Here is a 25,240-nt window from a genome sequence, read left to right on the forward strand (position 1 = left end):
AAGTTTTATCTGTGCATACATTAAGGTAGAAACAGGTCTGTTGAATAGAGACTAAGAGCGAAGCATAAGCCCTCCAGAAATAGGTAGTGTTGTAAAACTGTTAAAAACCAGGGATTTACAAACCTTTCCACAGGGAATACAATCAGTCTTCTCTGTCAAGTCCCAAGCTAGAACTCCAGGCAGCAGCAACAGGTCTTTTCTTGCTCAGCAGCAGGCTATAAGCAACTCACCACCTACATTCCAAATCACTACAGTCTATCACTAAGTGCACTACTTTGTCTGTAGCAGAAAGGATTAAAAAGGAGTCCTGCGATTTTTTTCAGATAAGGCTGCAAATGCTACTTGAATATGTACATTAAATACTGAGTAGCTACAGAATGTTTCCAGTGTTCATACAAAGGTAGTTTAAGACTCAAAATGTTCCTCTCTTGCTGTTCTGAAACTGATCTCACTCCTGTTTGCTTCACGAGATCCTGAGTTACAGAGCTGATGAACGCAGGCCAAAGAGTTTTCTTTGACATAACGGTAGCAAGGAAAAGTGTGGAGTCCTTCATGAAATCTCTCAGCAAAGATGTATAGTGCTTGGCATGCCCAGGTCTCATGATACTAACCTAAATATAGAAAAGATCATTGTATGATGCTCCTTGTTTTCCCATCAGAATGCCAGATATCCACCACATTCCAAAAATACAGATTACAGGACATATTAAAAACAACTCCCCGAGATTTCACCAGAGCATGATGCAAATGATATGGAATAACGGGCAGAGATTGTACTGGGTTTGGCTGGGACAGAGTTAATTTTCTTCAGAGCAGCCCCTACGGTGCTGTGTTTTACACTGGTGACCAAAACAGTGTTGGTAACATACCAGTGTCTTAGCTATTGCTGAAGAGTACTTACACAACATCAAGGCCTCTGCCACCCCAGCGAGGGGGTGCACAGGAGGTTGGGAGAGGACACAGCTGGGACAGCTGACCTAAAATACGAAAGAGATTCCATACTATATAATGACATGCTCAGCAATAAAACGGGGGGGCAGGTTTTTTTCCAAAGTATTTGTTGCTTGGAGACTGGCTGGGCATCGGTCTGCTGATGGTGCTTTTGCATCACTTGATTTTTGTTTGTTTTTTTCTTTCACTTATTAAACTCTCTTTATCTCAACCCACAAGTTTAGGTTTTTTTTCTCCTTATTTTTGCTCTTCTGATCTTCTCCCCCATCCCACTGGGGGAGAGTGAGTGAGAAACTGTGTGGGGGCTGCAGGGCACAGCCTCCCACACCATCTCAAATACATTCATTCTGATACAACTCAAACAGTGACATAGCTTCCAAAATACGTATGATAGAAATAACTTTTTGCACAGTATCAAAGTGAATGCTGCCAAATCCCCTAAGTAAACACAATTTATTTTCACTGAGTTATTTCTGATCAGAACAAACAGAAGTCATCTTTCTAAAAAACTAAGTACTGATGTTAGCTGAAGGCAAAATTCACCGAGTTCATTGGGCAGAACACTCCCACTAGCTGGAGAAAAATCCTGCTAGTATTTTTTTTTATGTGAGGCAAACTGAGCATGTGCATACCGTGAGCTTGTTTCTATGGAGAAACTATCACAAAAGAAGGCAAAGTATGAAGTTAAAGCAGCATCTATTTCTCTCTGCAGAATATTCACATGTGAAACTAGTGCATGCCTTTAGTTTAGTTCAAGCCAATTTCAAATTCAGAGTACACAGGTTCACACAGGGAGTATGCTACTGTCATTCAAAGCAACTTCCCCATGTCTTATTCTAGTGGAAACTTATTAGCATCATTTTTTCCTATCCATTAAATCCTGGAGATAGGTTACTTGAATTCTGAAATAACCCATGTTTAAATTTTGTTCAAATCCTTCCAAAAAAAACCCTCAGAAAATACACAGCCAAGCTCTGAGCATTAATATTTACATTCCCCTCAGACATACAGACACTTCATTCTAGCAGGGGATGACAGTACCTCTTTTACAAGGAGCAGTGTCTAGTACAGGCTTAAGTGTTAAGTGCATATTTCTGATTGTCAGGATAGGTAATATCCAAGTAACACAATAAGGCTGACTCAAAGAGGGCAGGACACTGCTTCACAATGTGAGACTTGGCAAGCAGGGAGGAAGGACACCAAGGAAGAATGCTTCAAACATCATTATTTTCTAACCTCCAAATAATCGAGCTACTTCACCAACCTTATGCCGCTACTTGCCAGGATCCAAAGGCATAAAGATTAACCTCAACTCAAGTAAGTTCAGGGACTTCTCTGAAAATCCATCATCTTCCAAAATTACTGAGCACAGTAGACAATGAGCACAAAGTACATTGCCAGCTCTCAAGATCTAGGATCCTTGTGCTATTGCACCTTCCTGACATCAAAATTGATAGCGCAAACTAGTATTTGACCTGTACACATTCTCAATCCCATTATCTTTAGCAGCACACTAAAGAACCCCCCCCAAGATACTCATAATTAGATTTTGTCTCCTGAAAACCAATTCTGCCTTTCACTATATTCAATAGCTATATTTATTAACTTTTTTCCCTTCAGTTAAAAGGGCAGGGGGGGAAGAGTGTTAGAATACCATGCTTGGGACCTGCTGGAAGAAGAGTGCTTGAGAGCAAAATCAAGTAACTTTGGAGCTGGCTGTACCATGTTGCCTGGCATACCAAAAAATGCTACAATTGAACTAATTAGATTTTTTTAATCAGTTAGAAAGGTAACATATTCCATTCAAAATGAAAGACAAGAGACTTCCCTGGACCTCATAACATTAAAACAAGTTCCTATTCTATCAGTTAAGCATTCCAGAGAAGTCATATCTATACAAAATGCAGTGACAATATATCAAGCATGCTGCATCTAGCTCACAATAGTCCCTGAACCACTACTTGTTAAACTCCTCTCCCAAATGCAACCTCTATATATAGCTATGGAACAATGTTTTAAAATATGAACAGACCACGCCTATTCACATTTCTGTATGAAAAGAGACACAATTACCCATCCATCTTAAATCAACATTTGGGGGGGGGACGGGGGGGATGGGTGGGTGGTGGTGGTGTTAAAAAAAAAAAAGTTTTTTTTAAGAAGTTAAACTAGCAGAACATCAACTCCCCAATACAAAAAAGCAGTAACTCTGATCCTCTGCATCCAATCTCTCTCTCCCAGGAAAGCAACATTCTATGAATTTTCATGCCTATTAAATTGCAACCAGAAATGGTAAATCAAGAATCCTATTTAATAATAGGGGATAAAGATCTGCTTTATAAGGAACTTTCCACTGCACAGCAAGCTTATCTTGGGGGGAAATGTTTTGGCCTGCAAGAGCCATGGGCCCTGTATCTTGTCACATCAATATCTAGTTCTTATCCCTCCTGTCTAAAAGGCAAAACTCAGAATGTGCAGAGGGGAAAGAGCTCTGCTAAGGTTTACAGCCCATTTAATTTCTGATAAGACCTGGTTCTCTAATTAAGTAACCCAAATAAAAGCAGTCTCAAAAATGCTTAAAATATAGACTTCATGTTTCTTATGTAAATGGTACTGAAAGAATGGCTATACAGAGACTGATGGATGACTGGCGTAAGTGTCACAATGGTTATTTAAAGCTGTAAGTATAAATGCTATTATTGCTGATGGAAAATAGGAAACATCGGGCTTTATGAACACGTTGCACATTTCCATACAGTATCTCACACCTTTTTCCCAACAGACATTCTAAATTGTAGAAGCAGCACTTTAATCTAAAACACGCATTTTACATCAACAGAGAATCAGAGAAGTCATAATTTAGAAGTTAACCATCACATTTCCTACATGAAAAGAATTCTAAATATTTGTTTTACAACTCTTTCTTGCTTCCATTTGAAAGACTTCTGAGTTGCACCAAGATAAGACACAAGATCCTGTAACTGAAAGTTTTCAGAACTTTATAACTGCACTTTTTCATTACAAGAGAGGCTTTTTTTCTGCCACCCACCTCCCCTTAACCTTGTTTTCTCTTTTAGCTTCCGTTCCAAAATAGTATCAACAATCTTTTGGTCGAAGTCTGAAGTTTAAGAGGCAACCTATACATAAAGACCTACATATAGCACAGCTGTTAGCTGTTTGATGTTGGGAGCTGTCTTTTGTCCCTATAAGCATAAGCCACAAATGTTACATCTGCCAATTTCAGAGTTGCCAGTGAGAAGGAAAACAAGAACAAGAAGGTTCAGAGAGTCTTCACTGACAGTTGATCAGCTGTTGGCCACCAACTAAAAGCTTTGCTTCCACATGATTCATTCTGAACACAACCTCCTACCCTATCAGAAATGCAGGAACTTTTCAAAAGTTTCATAGGGCACTACATTCCACTTCTGCTATATTTCTTAACAGACAATATGAGATTTTTCTGAAGACTAGCTGCAATCAATGCCCAAGAGTAAACTATTCAGACTTCTACAGGGTAAGTTGAAAACAGTAATAACAGAGCTGACTAACAAGTAGAGGTAAGTTTAAAAAGAAAAGAACCTGGAAAAGACTGTACCAAAATCTTTTCCTCCTGCTCCATACAGAATACAGTAATTATTTTTATCTCGCTCAAAAGCTGATCTGAATCCAGAACCACTTACTGACAGGAAACAAACAAACCAACCAACCCAACCGCATTAACTGTAGTTTACACAGATAAAAACGCCTTTTTACATGACTCTTTAAATTAAGAGCACTCTGAATTAGAAATTTAAGTTCTATTCTACCCAAACTATGATCATCACTTCTACAATTTCTAAATTTCTCTCCTCAGCTTCCCCCGGCGCACATCAACATTGCTCAACTTCAATAATGAAACTCAATTAGTTATTTCATTTCCTAATTTTCCTACCTTTGCACAACATAATATAGAGACAACCAAATGAATACATTTTAACATGAAAGATTTCTCTTCCTCTTGCCTTTGTCAAAACCCATCTCCTCTCCAAACCACATAGGTTTGAGCCAAACACAAGAGCCACTTGGCACTATTCTTAAAAACCTGCACTTTCAAAGACAGCGAATGCTCCTGAAATGAAGTATAAGTAAGAAGATGAATTTAAAGGAATATTTAAGATGCAAGAAAAACCAGTAAAAACAGTTTTTAAATGCATCTGAGCTCCACTCCCTGCACCAGTGTATGTACTAGTAACTACACATCTGCACAAATGAATTCACCTGCAACTTCCAGAATTAAAGCAGATGTTAATTCTGAAATTAAGTTTTTGATTTTTAGTAGGCATAATAGAAAGGAAATAGCAAAGCCACATTTCATTCTCTGCACATTGTTAAAAATTGTAATGATCTGCTGACTTATGAAAAAAATACTCCTTTGAAAAATCCCCAAGGGCTTCTTCCCGAGCACCACATTGAGAGCAGATGGCCAGCATCAAGTCTGCAATTACATCTGGCCTGGCAGTCCCACAGATCACAATGATACTCTTTTCTTTTTGTGGATGCGGGGAGGGGGCAGCTTGAGAGATACAGACAACTAGGTATCGCAGGCAACAGCACTTTCCACTAAAAACGTACGTATACATTGAATTTCCAAACCCGTCATATGCTCCTTCCATTAACTTTCATTTTACATTTAGGTTTCCCTCCCTTTTTCTTTAACGTTTTATTTTCTGCTACTAAGAAAATAAAGAAGACTAAGAATACTAAGACTAAAATACTAAGACTAAAAATACTAAGAAAATTTTCTGCTAAGAGTTTTTCAAACAAGGTGGCAGGAAATCATTAACGTTAAGGGTATAGTAGAACTCACCATTGTCAAGCATTGCCAGAGACACAAACTTCATGAACTATCTGTTGTTGCAATTTTTCCCTCTTTATTTTACCTTGAGAAACCCCAAAAGCAGCTTGTAACAATGCTCTATTAAAAGCATGCAAATGGACAGAGTTATTAGTTAACTGGTAACAAACGCCTATCAAACTTGTGATTGTATCAGCGTGCCATTCCCCCCCCCCCCCCCCCCCCCCCAAGAACAGTTGTTCTGTTCTCCTCTTTAGCCAGGGGGACATCTGATGAGGAGGTGCTGTTTCATTTCCTCTCCTTCCTCCCACTCCTCAAATGGGGAAGCCCTCAAAGGGGGGGAGGGGAAGAGCATGTTTTTAATTCAAATGCTGCATCTTAAAATACTATTGTGCAACACTTGGGTGATTCTGATTGTAAATCTATATATACACACACACACACACTGAGAGAGCTTTATTCCCCCTACAGCTCTTAAAAGAAAAAAGAAAAGAAAAAGCAGTAAGGCTTCTGCATTAATAACCATTTACTATTTCAGTTTTACACCCAAGAATTTGAGTATTTGAGGAAAATCTGTATTTTGCCAAAGCCAATAAAGGTTTAGAAATGAAAGTAAGCAGAAAGAAAGCTATGAGGACACTCCTACGGAGTTCCTTTCCAACTGACAGATGCAACAGGAAGAGGGCAGAAAGGATTTCCTCATGTGCAAAGAGGCCTGACAGGCTTAAATCTGAGGCATTCGGACTTCTCCTCAGGAATGCTCAGCCCCGCCATAGAGACTTCTGTCTCTTACATTGATTCAGCATTCCTTACTTCATTTCTACTAATTCCTCCTGTTCTTCCTCATTTCAGCTACCCCTTTTGAAAAATTTACCAGGCATAGTGCCCTTATTACTGCCTAGTCTCTCTCATTCAGGCTTCACTCCAGTGACACATTCCATAGGGAGGATGCCAATGTTGTGGAGATGCTGCTACCTTAGAGGCTGAACCCCTCACTGATAAGATCAACTTTGAGTAATCATGATTTAGTCCAAACTAAGTTTTAACAACCTTTAGATACTGTTGATTTTCCTTAAAGATCTTTTGACTATGTGTTAAATGCCATGCAATAAAATGTAAACATATTTCCCACCAGAAGAAAGAAATGAGAAGACAACACGCCCCATTTTCCTCCCAGCCCCAATGAGTAAGCTTTCTTTGCTGACACACACAGTAAATACCAGAAAGCATTGTCCTTTCATCAACCACCTCAGAAGTTTTTCTGCTTTTACCACTTGTTTATCAAGTGTTGTAGTATGGGATATTACTTCTCTGTATAAATCTGGCACTTCTTGTAACTGCAATTATCAAAAGATCTAACACAAGTACTGGCTTTGTGGCAGAGATGCAAGTTAATACACACAACTCATGCAGAAGTAAATTAATTAAACCTCACCATTACTTGGTCCAGCCAAGAAAACAAAGAACTGCATGCGCTCAACAGCTTTGGAAAAGTACCGTTATTCTGGGAAACATACATTTAAAATGTTTTGGATCATTTCTCTCTCAGAAACATCCAAAACTTAACAGTGTCAACTCACCTTCCACACTATCAGAACAGGAGGTACCAATCCCAGTGTCCCCACTGTCGGAAGCTATACTGTGTCTTCTGACAGGATTGCTTTGACTGCTTGATGAAATGGTTGCGGACTGCCACAGGGATTCAGTGCCAGGTAACCATCCCACTGAGGAATAATCTGAGCCTATAAAGAAGGAAGCCAGAAGTCTGTCATTACAGATACAGTACAGAAGTCAACAACAAAACACTGGTCAAGATGAAAACTGAATCCCATGTTTCATAGTTCAGGTTAGAGCCAGACTCTGTGCCAATGTTTTGGAGTATTTTTTTTATTAAAATCCTTTTGCTAGGTGGAAGCGTCCCAAAAAAATCCAGTAAATACACTTTTACTATTTAAAAACATAACCCTTAAACTGTTCTTGCAGTAACTTTAACAAGATATTTATCATACAATACCTATCCTAGAACTGATTCTCAACTCACAGCACAATTTTGCATTGCAATCATTTAACTACAGTCAGAGAGATGAACGAATTTTAGGACAGAGACCAGTTGAAGATTTGGCCGGTGAAATACAGTCATTTCCAACTGTGCATAAACCACATGACCTAGGTGATAAAATAAAGCCAGCAATGAAATCATTAACACTGATATCTAAAGTAATTCATTATGTTTCACTGTTAGCAGTAGTTTTTAGTTATCAAAAGATAGACTACCAACTCAAGCAGGCACATAGTAGCTGCACACAAGCTGTCTTTGTAAGACATCTATCCATCTAGTGGTTTGTTTCATTTTGGTTATTTTTTTTTAAACTTAAATAATTGTTAAAATATTAACTTTTAAAGCACAATTCAGAGCAGCAAATAGTTCCTCTGTTCAAGGAATTTTTGAGAATGTGTGGCCTACTTTATAGTCAGTGTCAAGGGAAAATACACCACAGAGTACAAGCCCAGAGGACCATCACAATTTCCAATAGCCAATATCTAAATCTGAGCACTGTTCATAGGCAGAATACTGATCATCGTGTTTGTACTCCAAACCAGCAGAACCACATAAAGAACCTTGGAAAAAAGTACAGCAGTTAGCTTTGCATAACACTTTCAGCAGAAAATGACGACTCATGAAGAAGTATCACTTCACATACAATGTCTCTTATGCTACATGTGGTTATTTTTAGGTCATTTAAATATTTTCAGCAGTGTCCATCCAAAGTCGTAACAGCAATTTGTCTCTGCAATGACATCTGCAGGTCATTGCTATTTCCAGCTGTACCTGTTTCCCAGTAAATTAAATCATTTAGAAAAGGATGTAAAATGAATACGTATGTGTGTGTGTATAGATAACCCCCCCACATATATATGAATACGTACATACTCCCCATATAGCAGCCAAATCACTCTGGCTAGTAGGTCTAGTGATAACAGCTGCTCGCCGAGCCACTTGTAAATTGAGGAATACAGTACATGCTTCCTTACACTATTTAACTGTAACATGACATCTAAGACAGTCTACTTGCTGTAAGTAGGTTCTTGGAGGTCTTAGATATGCCTGTCCATCTCATTTGTCTCAACTTCATTCTCCTTTGAGGTTACTGCCTCTTCTTCCCTTTAACACATTTTCCTATCTTTTCTCACAGTCTTCAGAATCACTCAATTCTCCTTCCCCTTCATTCTACTTTAGCCATACCTTGTGCAATGTATTTCTTTCTCTTCCTTAAACTTTCTGCTTTCCCTCCCCAAAAGTCTCTTAATTATTCCATTAAGTAGCTTTCAAGTCCAAGAGTGAGGCAGTAGAACAGAAGACCAGAGGAGCCAGACATGAACACGACTGCCCATGGCTCACCAGTCACACCCTGTAAGGAGGTCCCAGCCAAGATCCTAAGCGAATACCACTCCAGGGGTCATTCCTCATACCACCCTCTCTGTGTCGTCATCTAACGTACTGAAATGTGATAGTTTCACATACAGCTAGTGGGAAACTGGGACGTTTCTTCCTCCCCTACCACCCAGCACGTTTTTCACTAAACACTCTGGCTGCTTTGGGAACAATAATTTTTCCATCCCTCCCTCTAAATAGGTCTATTTTCCACAAGAGTTCCACTTCATACTTCTCAAGCTGCATCTAGCTATTCCAGCAAGAGTAAAATCGACTTATGGGAGCCCAAGCTAATTAAGTCAGAGACAGTTCTGATTTAGGAGACATTTAAAATACATTTATAGAAGAGAAATTTAGTTTCATTTACCCTTTATTATGCTGTTCTCCACAATATAACTCTGGTGACATTTCAGCTTTTATGGCATTAAGCAAGTGTTAAAAGAAATGCAGCAGATAATGCTACCACTACTGCACATTAAATCAACACAGCATTAAGCGTCAAACTCTTTAGATCTCTTGGTTAGACAAATGTTCAGTATGTGAACTTATAACCATCCATACGCAGCCCTCGAAAAGGGAGAGATACTCTTCACTTTGGTGGAACATTGAGGAATAAAAGCTAAAAATACCACAGAACAATAGAGTAACTTAGAGAGGAAAGGACGTTCAGAGGTCGTCTACTCTAAACCCCAGCTCAAAGCAAGGCTAATTAGATCAGACTGCTCAGGGCCCTGTCCAGCTGAGCCCTGAACACCTCCAGGGACACAGATTCCACAACGTCTCTGGGCAGCCTGTCCCAGCATTTAACCACCCTCCATGCAAAGAAGATTCTCCTAACATCTCATCAGAGTCTCTCGTATTCCAAACATATTGTTGCAATATATCCCAAAAGATGCAATAATACAGTGCAACTAGGCTTGACAAAAAGGGTTAACATACTAGAGGGGACAGTCATCCCCATCGGGATCTCTACAGTTGAGAAAATAAACAGCATCACAAAACAACCTACTATAATCTATTCTCAATTTTACACCTACACACACACACCTTGGGGACATACCAAGCCCCAAGTGTGGTGCTTAAGCACAGGTCCAGGAGGATTTTCTGCCATAACACAGAATTAATGCAACACTTTCTGGAGTACTTTTGCATGCAGGGGCAGTTCAGCATTTCTAAGTTAACTCATGAAGCCTGATTCTTGAGCTGGTAGGCCTGAAGAGGTAAGTGCTGGTACACATCCATAGCTACACACAGATCAGCATGAGACCAGCAAGAGTTTACTAGCTTTGGCTCAGCACAGGCCTGCCAGATCCCATCTGGCTCTCCACGGAAATACTCAAGTCTCTGCACAGTGCTCTGGGCTACAGAAGGGTCTCTTCACTCAGAGAAGGTGAGTGATTAATAATCAGATAATATCTGATTATTAGAAGGTGACAACAGTTAAAAATTTCAGATTTTTGAAATATATTTTTGTAGTCTTAGATAACACCCAGGCAATGCATTTTCCTCATTATACCAATGCAGGACTGAAAAGAGCTAGTAAGAATAAAAGTGTAGTTACTGTACATATGCTACCTAGCTACCCTTTGCAGTATGAACTGTTGATCTTAAGATAATGGAGAGCTTACTCTCACTACCCCTCATAATGCACAGCTGGCTGTGCACAGCAGGAGTGCGCCCACTGTACCGTCACTAGGATCATGCCTTTCCCTTACAGCCATCCTGCACACAGAGGCACGGACGGAGGCTGGGATGGGGTGGAATGGTCTCGTTTTCTCACTCACTGGGCTTCTACTGTTCAGGAGGAACCTCTGCATTTAAAAGGGATATGTCCCAAGAAAGAGAATTGTTTTAGAATTTGAATAGGTAAACAGTATGTGCTTTTTAGCCTATTTTAGACATGCCAACAGAACATGGTTGCACATGATCACTTCACGAAACACTTTCTCTTTGCCTCCCACATAAGTCCTGACATTAAATGTGCTGCATTCTTTTAAAAAGATAGCTAATGGCATATTCCAGGAGTCTACACTTTCTAATGTTTCATGGCACATCCGCATCATTGTTTTACCTTGCTGACCTAATGGTGATTCTGCACAATAGAAGGCCATTACAAAAAATAAACTGTCTACATGAAAAAGAGCTTTTCAAAAGCTAATTGAACCCACTCCCATAAATGGCCAAATAAAAGCAACAAGATAGTAGAAACAGACTCAATAATTAAGTTTCAACGATAAGTCATGTGTACCCAATTCAAAGTGCCAGAGAGCAGACCCCCTCCCCACTGCTGAGGGAAGGTAATTACACAAGTTGCAATAAGGAAACATAACTGATAAAATAAGACCTTATAGACCTCATTAGTCCAAGTCATTATTTAAAAAGTAATTTATTAGTGTCATTATTTGAATCTGACCTTCCGAGCCAAGTCCTGAAGAATCACCAATCGCTATGCACCCTGCTCTATGCTCCCCAGCTCCTTTTCAACAACTCTCTGTAAATACATGATCTTTCATGCAGCAAACAGCCTATACTACAAGAACCAAGCGTAAGAGGGGGAGAAGATACACAGGAGTCCCCACACTGCTCAGCTAGCACACCTGCTTTACCCTGCTGCTCTAATCTCAAACCTGCCAATCAACAGCTAGTGTCCATCTGCCCAAAATACTGAGTGGGGCAAGAAAAGCAAGCAAAAATTTCTAATAGATATTTGTGCTGCTAAATTGTGTATTACCATTTGGCTACAATCATTCCTTACTGGGTCAGGAACATCTACCTTTCATAGGATTTAATAGAAGAGAAATAAAAGTAGCGTCATCCTACCTGGCTGTAATTTCCAACGACACACATGACAAATAAAATACATCCAAGATCCCAAACAAATCTCAGAAGGAGCCTTGTTTATACAAACAGTTGACTGAGTCCTTGAATTTGGCCAGTTAAATATACTGACATAGTGCTGTGTTTCCAGCCTAGGCATTTAAAACAGATCGGTTAACAACTAAGTATATAAAGTGCAGGAAGTAGATTATTTATGAAAAGAGAACAGTTGTTGAAATTTCACTCCACAAAAACATGTATCTTTTTCTGTGTATTACAGAATGCTCTCAGCTACTGCTGGCAGGAAGGCACCTAGTTAATTCTGGATCATTACCACTCCTAATTTCAATGGCATGCCCAGATCCCACATGATCTACATATACAAAATAATAACACCACCATCTTTATATTTGGTTCCTAAAATAACTCTGACATGCTTGAATGTAAAAAGTATTATTTTAAGTGACAGCTATGATACTGTTATTTTACCTAGACGCTAAATGGAAAGCAACAGCAAAAGACTTAACTGGGTTTCACAGCAGATACATCCTTACCTAAGGATACTGATTTTTCTATTCCACACCATGACTTTGACATAGATTGTGACCAGAAGTGAATCAGGTGTGACAGTCAGTGTAAATTTATACAGCCAAAGGATTCTGAAGGGGACATCTCACTACAGTACTATCAAAACTGACAACTATGCAAAGCTCATTCTAGTCATCACGGATGTGACCAGGCTGTGCAGTAAGATTTCACGCCACGATGGCACTGAAGCCTGCCTGAAGCTCTTTCAAGGAAAGAGTCAGCATTTCAGCCCAAGAACACTGCCAAAGTTATTCGGTTCACCCTCACAAATTTACCCAAAACCCTACTAATTATGCTAGATCATCATACAATAATATTTTGAAAGAAGTCAACCCACCTTCAACCCAGTTCCCCCACACCTACTCATACAGTCCCCTGACATTGCTGAACTTATCCCAGTTGCAACTTCTCCTCCCCCCCGCCCCATTCTCAACGAATCCTTCAAGGTTTCGCAGCCTCTTTTTTGCACTCTCTCCCTGTCCCATAGGGCTAAGTAACCACACATCTCTTCAGAAGGAAAAGTCTACAAACAAACCCAAAAATGGTCTCTCAGTAAACTGTTGTATTGTAGGAATAACCTTACTTCAGCTGGAAAACGTTTACATTTACTCATCATACCTGCAAGATCATTACTGCTGAAAGATTAAAGAAAACCTCACTTTGGTGTGTGTTTCATGCACAACAATTCCTTGCCAATAATATTCTATTTTTTTCAACTGCTGGAAAGACGACACAAATAGTGAAAAAAGGAAACAGAAGCAGGGGAATTTAAAATGGGAAAAAAAAAAAAAAGCCTTTCCAAAAAGTAGGCACAAGAGCAAATGTCATACTTCAACATATTTATGTAGTTTTTTTTAAAAAAGCTGACAGTTGACAGTGCAACAGCAGCCTCCTTCAATCAAGGTAAAGCAAAAGATAAGCTGGATCCATTCAATCTGATATCCTGACAAAATAAAAAGAACCAGGCACGTAAGCGTTCCTTGCAGACACAGGCAAAATGAAAACTTCTATGTACAAATAAATACGCTTGAAAATAATGTTAAAAAACTGGCATCCCAACCCTGACACGTAGACAAATATTTGCTAGGTGCACTTCATCTCTATGATCCTTCTGCAAAACAAATTGCAAGTTTTATTAATACAAATGTCCAAAACAAGTTCCAGGTCTACAATGCAACCTCTTCTCTTCTGAGACAAGCAGTACACTGGTAAGAGAGGGTTTCTAATGCTTTCAGGGAAGATGGCCAGATGACAGTTTCAGGACCCTTTTCACAAACACTCTGGAGGTGGTGGAAGCTCATGGCTCTACCAGCTGGCCATGAACTGATGTACCAGAAGGTCCGAGTCCCTCCTTTCACATGAATGCAGCTGAGAGTAGGTGGATGATACAGCTTAATCTAAGCGCAAAAAGGAACAGGGCAAAGTGGGATGAATTCACAGCCCTAACTACCGAATTTTTACATTTCAGTTTCTCAAAAGCACTTTACAATGTCAGATCGCTAAAGTATGATTCATCCTGAGGACTCATATCCTTTATTAGTGTGCTTTCTTGACAGAGCCTGCATGCTATTTAACTAAGTTCTCCTAGTTTTTCAGTTGGAAACTGATTAGAGTAATCCTGAGTATGAAGAAAGATAAAAATGTACAGATATAGAGGGAAGCAGAGAAAGAAAAACAGGAATGCAAGAGTTTAAGCAGAATAATATTGAGAGAGACCTTTTACCAGCATTTTCACTTGTACAGCCTGATAACATACTGCCTGGCATACAAAGGCCCATGCCTGTCCTCTGTACTATTCACGTGCAAAAGAAATCACTTACTAGAGAGAGAGAAAAACACCATAAAACAGTAGAGGAGAAAAATGAAAGTAGAAGAGAGAAACCCAAAGAAGAAAATCCTCAAAATACAATCCTCAAAGTAAACATACACCTGATTGACAGTATCTATTAGAAGAACCTGACTAGGGTCATATTTTAAGGAATATAAACTTGTGCTCCAGTTTCTTGAGAGCGCTAAATTTTAAGTAGATTGTGTCACCAAACCTCCAGCTTCTTTTGCCTCTGGAATTCCTTAATAAAAGTTAAACTGGGTTTCCCCCCTCTCCCCCAGAAGTGGCTAAATGTACAATCACTCATCATAGATAATTACAGCTATAAAACCTTTGTCTTCTATACAAAACAGTATTTCAGTGTGAACTTTCACAAGTAACAATTTTTTATGACTTTACAAATGTGTATGGCACTGTACAATAAGTTACAAGGTTTCTCGTGCAGGTTAGTATGCAATCTAGAAGAAAGAATGGGAACTAAGAAGAATAAATAAGTCAATTTGACAGATGAGCTTTAGAGAACCTTGCCATGGCTGTTAAAGACATAATCACGCAGCTCACTCTCTATCAACCCCACACACACCAGAGTCCACAGAAAGTAAGAGGTGCCCCGCTCTATCTTTCCATCAAAGAGTCCAGCTGGCTAGCTTACGCCGGCTGGCTAAAATGGGTTTGAGCTGAGAATGCTGTTTGACATTAGAGCTAATCGGATCTAGTGGTCAGCTGCTACGCAAAGGCTGGTCACCTTTCCCAGCCACATATTCGCTTTTGCTTCCCCAGCATAAGCCCTGCCACTCCAGACCCCGCAGAAAGTGGTTCAGGAACAGACTGTCCCCGCTGACAAAAAAAGGTTATCTGCTAATTTGATTTCCTAAGCTGGCTCAGCAAGGGGTCAGACCAGAAGCAGTGCCAAGGAGGGAGTGGGAATGCACAGGCACAATTCAGATGCCTAGCAGCAACTAGCTAGTAACTAGGCTTATCCCTACTGCCAAATTGCCCATGAAGGCAGATTCTAAACCGGAGCAAGATAGGCATAAATCTCTGCTGGCTTCACTGTGGAGGACAAAATCTGTTCAACTAGCAGAAAGCTGTGTTCAACACAGCATTCTGCTAGCTAAAAAAGTAGCAAAATGCTTAGACTGACACAGTATGCACTAATGGACTCAGCCTCCCTGATTTCTATTCTAGAAGGTATGTAAAACAAGAACTCAAATTCATAACACACTTTATAGTTTTTATACAGACAGCATTTAGCTGTAGTTATTTAATATCAACCCAATGATGAAATTCCTATGCTTGTCAGGAAAGAAAGAGGTTTGCTTTCATTTCATCACTGACAGGAGCAAGACCAGGAATTCAGTCCAATTGTTGATGGCACTCCTGTGAGTTTTCCACTTCCAGATAGAGCATTTGCATAAAACAGAACTTCAAAATACAAACTGCAGATGTTTCTTATTTCACGTTTGGCACACAGACTACATATATTACCTCATGCCTGCTATGCTGGCTTGCCTCTTTGTCTTTGGACTCAATGCACTATTCACCCCGTAGAAACACAAAATGGTATTCTTCGTTTCCATTCACTTCCATATAGAAACTGCAGAGGAGAAGGCTACCTTTTAAACCTGGCAAGTTTATCACTTAAAATATGAAGAGGGGAACGTCTAGGAAAATAAATACATTAAGTTATGCTTAAAGTTAATATAAACGTCGAACAGCAATCCCTCAGGACATGCAGTCAGTTCCTCGAGTCTGTTAAAAAGCTGTGCACTTGTAAATGACCAGCTGAATCCTTCTCCTATCAAAAAAGAGCTAACGATCACAGATTATCAGCTATGTTTCAGCCCTTCTTGCAGCTTAGCTTTATTGGTATTCAAAACCACGATCAGGTAAGTTTTTCTCCAAATTGTTTGTCATTCCAACATTTTTCTTACAGAATTACATTTGTCCTCCCTCTTTCTGTTTAAAGAGTTAATTCAATCTCCTCTATGCATGGGGAAAAGTGAAGTAATCACAGCTGCTAGAATGAGTCAAAAAAAAATACTAAACAGTTTTAAGCAGTTCCCACATTTACCAAAGTGGATCAAATAAAGGAGTCTAGCAGTCTTACTTTTTTGAAAAAAGAGCATAATTTCTCTCCTCCTTGTAATCAGATATCAGATCTAAAGATATCCTTGACACTAAAATAAATGGTGAAGCCAGAGACACAAAAAAAAAGTCACTGAAACATTTTGCTCAAGTATAACAATGCTAGAATTTCTTCCATCGTTTTTCAAAGAAGTCTAATGTGCATTATCCACATACAACAGGATCTACTTTAATATGGACGTACCGGAGACCAAGCCTCCAGACTATAGTTTTAGTGCATGCTAACAGTAGTACGCGCATCATGTAAGGGAGTTCCCACATTGTAAGGAAAATCTCCTAATGACTTAAGTGAAGCCAGAATTTCATCCTTTTAACCCAGGTGTAACAAACTTCCAATGCTCATGTCACAAAGCACAACTTTTCCCCAAGCTCAGCTTCCACTCACACCTATTCAATATAGGCAAGGACAATACTCTGGAATTCAAAAAGAAAGAGCAGTAGTTAAAAAAAAAAAATCCTTCACACTGTACACCATCAACCCTACCTAGGATACTTCCAGTCAAAATCAGTACTTCTTGTGTTTCCACCTTCACAACTACAATCACTTTTGATGTAAAACTTTACATTACAATAATTCTACCAGCCACAAAAGAGCCCCTGTTCAATCAGTTTGGTATTTCAGATTATGACGTGAACAAAAAGAGGTTAAGAATGCAACTGTTAGCTTTGTTTTCCATAAAGTCTCTAGCAAAAGTGATAAAGTTTTAAGTAATAGTATTTTCAATGCCTTTTAGTGCTCCTAGCTGGGTAACTATACTCCCACTTTGCTTTCTTACTATCCACAGAACCACCAGGCCTTTGATCAGTGCTAGTCACTGAACTTTTATACAAAGCATTAATTCCCAACTATAAGAACATCTCCAAAGGTTCAGAATTGCCAAAAGATATAAATAGCTTTGCTGTAGAGTAGGCATCCAGGGGAAAAGATACCGTCTTTTAAAGGAATGAAGACTTGAAAAAAAAGTCTTATTTATTCTGAAACATTTGAAAAAGTTGCAGCTTTCCACACCATCTGGAAACTATGCTACAAAAGCAGTAAAGCAGACGTTAAAAACATAAGGATACCTTATAAGGAATCTCAGATCTGACTCCAGGACGATTAAGAATGTTTCTTGTCTGAATACTACACCACCGGTCTCTTAACATATTAGGAAGTTGCAAGTAGAAAAGCAAATGATGCTTTTCAAACTTTCATTTGCTAAGTCTACTTCAGGTATTTTAATCAATAAAGAGGCAGCATGACTTTTTCTTGACACTACTTGCACTGCCCTTCCTCAGCAAGACTGAGACAGTCTCCTACTACCTCTCCAGTCATTATCCATTATTCTGGACCTGTTTCAACCTGTACGCGAGGCTGAAACAATTGGTGGAAGCTACACTGTCCAGTGGAATTAATGTCACTTTTTCCTGATCCTCTCTCTTAATCTTCCCTGGCCTTCATGGTAAGTCTGAGGATTAACTATATACTTCCTGATGTCATCGGCAGAGGCAAAGCAAGATTGCGTTAGGAGATTTTTCCGCTATCCATCAGCTGACTGAAGAGCCAGCCCATTTGACTCCAGGTATTCCGCACCCGCCTGACACCAGCATAGATGCTTCCTGCAGCAATGTCTCACACCGGGGTCAGGCGACAGTAAATCCCCCCTTCAGTATTTATTTAACTTTAGTATTCTCCTGGTCCAGCTCCCCAAATTAGCTTGCCATAAGGTTGAACAAGCGCTAGAGTGGGCACATGGGAAGCAGTAAGGATACATGAGCGGAGGTACCCAGAAGGGTGGGAGCAACTACCCACTAGATCATCTTAGCTGTAAAACGAAATCATGCCCTGCAATCCACCCACATACACCCCTTCAGGCAAAAGGGGGAGTTTACCTGACACATCCTCTGACATTTCAGGGACTACCATACCTTAAAAAAAAAAAAAAAAAAAATCTCAACACTTGCTCTTCTTTTATTTGTGTTAATGCCTCCTTTTACAGAAGGGCCATTTGATCCTCAAAAAACAGCAAAGATCCCTGGGGAATGAGAACAGAAAGATGCAGTGCCACTTACGGCATGGCTGGCTGCGGAGAAATAGGTCACTGGAGTGTAGCTGTGCAAGCAATAGGTTGTTCGAGCCCGGGCAACCAAGCCAGATGCTGCGGTGAACGGTGCCCGGGGAAAGCTAGCATCCTCAGAGGGGATTCCACAGGGGTCAGCAGTTTCAGGGCACATGAGGGATGGTGGGTCAGGACTAACACAAACCTAAGCACGCTTGTGAGCATATTTACACAAGTTATTCCCTGCTGCACGTTCTCCTCCTCTTCTCCAGCCACCCACCTCTGGGCCTCTGCAGCTGATCTGCAGTCTCCCATGTGCCACATTTAGAACCTCCTCAACCTGCCCTAGACAGCAAGAAACTCTCATAGGGGAGCCTAAGACAGAAACCAGAACCTTATTATACTTCAGTACACCTTCCCACACCTTCCCCCAGTGTTGGCAGGAATAAACTTCAGGGCTATATATAGTATTATTGTAGGTCTACCAAAAGAAATACTCAAAACATAATGGCTTCCTTCTTCAGAGGTTGTACTGGGTGCAGGTGCCCAGGTGCTGGTGGGGGGTGCTGCAGGGCAGCCTCTGTGAGGAGAGACCGGTGCTGCCCCGAGCTGGACACAGCCAGCTCCAACGGACCCACCCACAGGGCACGGGTGAGCCCCGCAGTCAAGATGGCAGCGCCTCGGAGAAAGCATGTGTAAGGAAGGGCAAAACACTGCCCATGAGCAATGAGGGAGGGGGAAAAAAAAAAGTGTGAGAAACAGCCCTGTGAGCCCAGAGGCGAGAGCAAGAGGGGAGGAGGAGGCGGAGCAGGAGCTCTGCGCATCTGAGCAGAGATTACCTGTCAGCCCCTAGAGAGACCAGGCTGGAGCAGGGGAACAGCACGAGGAAGAAGGAGTGTGGAGAGAAGCTGCCATGGACTGACTGCATGGTCAAGTCTCTTTTGCCCGTGACGGTAACTGGTAAGCAATCTCCCTGCCTTCATCTCAACTCACAAGCTTTTCCATCCTATTTTCCCTCCCGTCTCGCTGAGGAGGGAGAGCTAGCAAGCGGCTGGGTGGGCATCCGGCAGCCAGCCAAGGTTAACCCACCACAGAAGTCAGTAAGAAAGCCACTTTTTGAATCACATACCAAATACACTGAACATGTTTTAAAGCTAATCACAACCACAATGAGACTGTTTTATTGTCAGCATACAATTTTAAGACACATTTGGGCATCTGAGAGACTACTGACAACTACAATGAAGTCAGCACTTTTTCAGCCAAAAAACAACCAGCACAGGATTGACAATTAGTTTAACTCTTCAACTATTAAACCACAGGCAAATTATATGATAAAAACAAGCATCCAAAGAGTACAGAAGGCAGAGCGGTTGATATTGAACAAGTGTAGTACTATCCCTCTTTTCCTTAACTAACCTCTCTACAACAAACAGGCTTTGCTTCCAACAATGGCAGACGATCACCTCTGGCTACAACTTCAAGTCATGCAAGAGCTATTTGACTTAGGAGGCTTTCAGCTATTCTTATCACCATATGCTGAAACGCATGGGTTCTTTAACAGATATTAAATGCCTGGCTAAAATCTTAGGATAAATGATTTGCAACTCTAACAAGCAATATTTGGTGGGCATAAATCCTAGTCACACTTTGGAGAAACTACAGGTGCTCTTATCCTAACTAGCACTTCCTTCACCACCACCCCCTGCTGCAGACATGATGGCTCAGGCTGCTTTTTACTATATACTTATTCTGTACAACTGTTTAAAATTAATGCATTCTTCTCAAAATCATTAAACTAATTACTACTTCCTTTACTTAAAGTTTTAAAAGCACAGAATTACTGAAACCACAGGTCTATATTCAGTCAGTATGTGCTTAACATACAAGAGATTAGAACAATTGCTAACCCCTAAGACCAACAATATAATACACCCTTACATCTATCACTCTTTCCTTGCTAAGCAGTTAAGACATTCATGTTTTGTACGCATTAAAAGAGTGGATACTATGTCCATAAAAGTGAATTGCCTGGAGGGAGGAAAAATAAAAGGCATTGTTTTTGAAGTGAAGTAAGTAATGCCTGTTCCCCACCACTCAAACACAGAATGTCATTTCACATCATTGCGACCCGTGAAAGATAGCAAAGGCCGTTCTAGCAGCCAGTCTTGCAGCTGGAACATTAGATTTTTAAGCTCGGGTAATCAATCTTTACAATGCACCATATACATACATATATATAGACACTTATAACTGGCAAACAATTTGAAGTATACCCTTGGTAACACTAACTCACCATTTATTGCCTTGTCTAGCCTGCAAAGATAAACCTGCCTTCTCAAGGTGTCCCAAGAGCTGTCACATCCCTGGCTGCAGACCTCCAACAGCAGACCAAAAAAACCTGTTACAGAAACAAAACCATTGGATTCCTGTCCCCCCTCCACCCTAAAGGATGAAAAGGAGTGTCGCCGTCACCGTCTTCCCCACCCTGGCTGTGTTGTGAAGCTGCCTGTGAACTCCATGGGTACCCCAAGGAGGCAGCGCCCCGCAGGCCTTACAGTGTGTTGTGACCTTATTGCTGCTGACACTTTGATTGTGACATCATTAAATAATCTTTCAGACCCACGTGTGTCATGCTCGCTGCTGACAAGGATTAAGTGCGAGAACGTGGGCAACTTCTGGGATTTGCCTTACGAACAAATCACATTGCCAGAGCTCTAGGAGCAAAGGGATGCAGGCTACTATTTTTAGGGAGTGTCAATCACATCCTTTTGAGCACCTTACTTCTAGTTTTCACCACTTCTTGCTTTTGTCACCTAAACAGCTATTACCAGCCAAATTTCAGTAGTGGTCAACTATTGGTAATATTGGATAGTGGAGAGAAGCTTGACTAGAGGTGGTACAGTTTACTGAAAGTAATAAATACTTGTTATTTCATTTTAAAGCATGTTTGTTTCACTTTCCACAGGTATCTGTTGGACACACATAGCCTAACTGAATGACTGCATGCCCCAGAGGAATAACGCATCTAGATGAACACTTTCGTAGTCTTAAAAGAGTTATTAACCAACTGTGCATTTCAAAGGATGGTCTAGATGAATAAGCAGAGGGCTTGAAACGCTGTATGCCCTTCACTGCATTTATTTAAATTCCTGCAGCATAGTGGGTAACTGCTGTCTTTACAGAGGTATAAACTATGCTACAAAGTTTTCATAAACAGTTAAATGTGTACAAGAAGACTGAAAGACTGTAAGTCAATCATATACATTCCAAAAATAGCAATTTAATTTTTCAGGACAGGTACTGAGACTGTAAGAAGCTGAATATATTTTGCATGGGCAGCAAACTTTGTCATTAAATCCACTGGTTAAAAAAAAAAAAAAAAAAATCTCAGCAGCATGCAAACAAGATAGCACATTTTTTTCCAGAGAATGCACTCCTATTGAACAGAAAAGCAAAAACAATTTGGAAATGACAAGAGGGAACAGAACTGAAGGCAACAAATTAAATACTCTCCAAGAAGTGTCCTTGCCTGTTACATTTTAAGAAAATCAGAATGAATTTGCATCTATTACTGAAAATCTGATAATTCCCCTGTGTAAATAGTTACAGAATTCTTCAGTATGCCTACTGTATGGGAGTGCCTTCAGTACGCCTAGCTTTGTAAGGGAGTTTTAAGATTTTCAACAAAAACAGGACTTCTAAACACCCATATCTATAGATAACTAAAATACAACTAGCAAAATAGAATGCTTTTCAGTAATAAACACGGCTTAACAAGAATTAGTAAATCATTAACGGTTATGCTCCCACACCAATATTTAGAAGACAATCAGAATCCATAGCAAGTAGTTGCCGTTAAAGAATTAAACATATCTTGGCAAGAGGAAAAAATTCCTTCAGCTTGAAAAATAAATGCTTAAACTTCTGCTTCCTAGTAGGATGCTACTGTTCTGCGAGAAAATACTTTTCCCATGGACAGCTTCCTTTTCAAAAAAACAAACAAAAACAAAACAAAAACCCACACAACACCAAACATCTAACCTGGCAGTAATACCATAGCGCGGGATCTCAGTAGCCATCATCCCTTCATTAAAATACCTGCATGGAGCTAATTAACTTCCTCTTCTTTAGAGGGATTATGAACCTCGTGAAACAGCTTCTCGACTCTTTCAAAGTAAGGCTGATGAAGGAAGAGACTACTATGTTGGAAATTATAATGCACAGATCATATCTCAAAGTTAAACCTTTATCTACTTGCTCTCTAATTAACCACCACCTTCTGTCAGTCTATCTTATCTCAAATTAGAGATTTTTCTACAGGTTTTGCCACCTTACACTTCTACTGCTTATAGATAAACGTACATTTTGAACTTCATATTAACCCTGAGTATTTAAAGGAAAGAGGGGATGGGGGATGAAAGAAAAGCAATACACAAAATTAGTTCTCAAATCTTAAAGACAATTCTGACAAATAAGCAGAATTAAAATATTCATCCAATAATTGACTGATCTGAATTGCTGACAAATTCAACACAGTACTAAAAAACTTTATTTAACCCCAAACAAAAGGAAAGACACTGCAACGAATGGCACAACCCAAAGTTGTCTGAAACAAATGAAAAAATGAACACCAACAATCTTTATAACCGTCTGAAGTTAGTGCCAGTGCACGCTTGTGATATAATCTTCTAATATTCCCGCCCCAAACACAAATAATCAACAATAGAAACACCCTGAACTCCTGCAGTTTCCATCAAATTAACTGAAATCTCTGCACCTAGTGTTCAGAATACCCAGTGTCTTTGCAAGCTGTAGCACAAAGATAATATAACTCCATTATTTTGCAGGAAGCCTTAAAAAAAAAAAAAAAAAAAAAAAAACCACACACAAAAACAACACACAAACCAAAAACACAAACCAAAAACACAAACCACCACACAACACTTCAACAAGGCAAATGTGTTATACATAGAAATTAATAACTTAATAATAGTACAGAAAAAAGGAACAATGTCTTCTTTCACATTATAGGGACAGAACATTAGACTACTTGCAGAGATCCAGGCAGCTGCTGACAACGTCTTAGCAGCTCTTGTATTTGCAAGAAAAACCCTGTCAGTCCAAAGCAAAACAATCCTGCCATTTAAATATGTCAACTAACTGTATACACATTATGCAGTCATATTTTGCAATCCCAAAATTAAAACATGAATCCAAATTTGTGAAGGAAAAAAAAAAATTATTCCAACAGTTAAAAAATTATTCTAACACTTGTAACGGCAGAGCCAAACCCACAGACCTTCACAGTGATCGATTACTTCAGTGTCAAAATATCACAAAATATTTGCAGGAACTCTGCCAGAGTAAAGCAGGTGACATAGTCGGCAATATTTTCAAATCCCGAAAAGGGCGTCCAAAAGAGTCGGTACCTAGTCTTACCTGCCCAGAAGTAACGCTCGTACGGCTCTGCAATCAATTCACCTATTTTCCTCTGCCAGTTTTGACAGCCTTTACGATGGAAAGTTAGCCCATCGCTTACAGATAGGATGGCTCCCCAGTAACAACCTAACCCCAAGCGTAAAATTTCAACGTATCCCTGCCAACCTGTAGGAACTAGGCTCGAATTAATCCAGAGACAGAAAAGTGGTGCAAAAAAGAAAAAAAAACCCAGGACTCGACCGATTTGTTGCAGTGAAACGAAAAGCATAAAGGGAAGCACACTTCCAGCCTCTGCCGGGGGGGGGGGAAGCCCAAACCAAGGAAACGGATTATGTAGGTTAAGCTCAGCTTTTATCATCCGCTGCAACGTCCAGCTAAGTAAACGCCGAGCCCCCCGGACGGACGGCCCCACGGCGGCGGCGACGAGCCGGCCCCCGCGCCCTCTCCGGGAGGCCCCGCCGCCACGTCCCCCCTTCACGGAGCCGGGTGGGGGGGGCGGTAACGCTTCCCGCCCGCGGTGGGGAGGAAGCTGCTTCCTCAGACGTTTCTGTGGGGACCCGGGAGACAGCCGGGCCGGGGGAGGGGAAGCGGCGCCGCGCGGCCCGCCCCACCGCCGCTGCCCCACCGCGGCGGAGCCCTTGTGGCCCCCCCCCCAACCCCATCCCTTCCCGCCCCGCCGGGACGCGCAGGCGGCGGCGGGGCCGCGGGGCTCCTTACCCGCCTTGTAGCCGCGCAAGCCGAGCTGGGGGTGCAGCCCGCCCCACATGGTGCCGCGCCGGGCCGGGCCGGGGGGGGCCGCCGCTCTCCGGCAGCGGCGGCGCGGAGCTGCGCGCTCTCCGGCGGCCCCGGCGGGCTCCCGCGGCCCGGATGGCCGGCGGAGGCGGCCGCTCCCGCTGCCGAGGGAGGTTAGCGGGGGGCTGCCGCCGCGGCGGGGGCTGCTGCCTGCCCCAGGGGCGCCGCAGCCATGGTGCCGGGCCGCGACCGCAGAGGGCGGTGGGACCTCGCCGCCCCCTCGTAGGAGACAAAACTTGCTTTATTGCGCTGCTGCCGCCGCCTGCTTCTCCGGCGCTGGGAGCGGGGCGGAGACAGGGGCGGGAGCCCCGCAGATGCTGCTGCTGCTCGGGGACGAGCCGCTTACATAACCCGGCCCACGGGGAGGG

At 41.2% G+C, this 25,240-nt stretch overlaps 1 protein-coding gene across 1 annotated transcript in view; it reads right to left on the minus strand.

Moving 5' to 3' along the window:
• CEP85L (centrosomal protein 85L) overlaps nucleotides 1-24,852 on the minus strand; it is a 124,908-nt gene extending 100,056 nt beyond the window's left edge. The window contains exons 1-2 of the mRNA XM_076333484.1: nucleotides 24,798-24,852; nucleotides 7,366-7,527 (exon numbers count right to left, since the gene is read on the minus strand). Of these exons, the coding sequence (XP_076189599.1) occupies nucleotides 7,366-7,527; nucleotides 24,798-24,846 (211 nt within the window). The 5' untranslated portion in view covers nucleotides 24,847-24,852. The remainder of the gene's footprint in view (nucleotides 1-7,365; nucleotides 7,528-24,797) is intronic.
• Nucleotides 24,853-25,240: the final 388 nt, after the last annotated feature.

This window comes from Aptenodytes patagonicus, chromosome 3, assembly GCF_965638725.1.
Source record: "Aptenodytes patagonicus chromosome 3, bAptPat1.pri.cur, whole genome shotgun sequence".
NCBI lineage: Eukaryota > Metazoa > Chordata > Aves > Sphenisciformes > Spheniscidae > Aptenodytes > Aptenodytes patagonicus.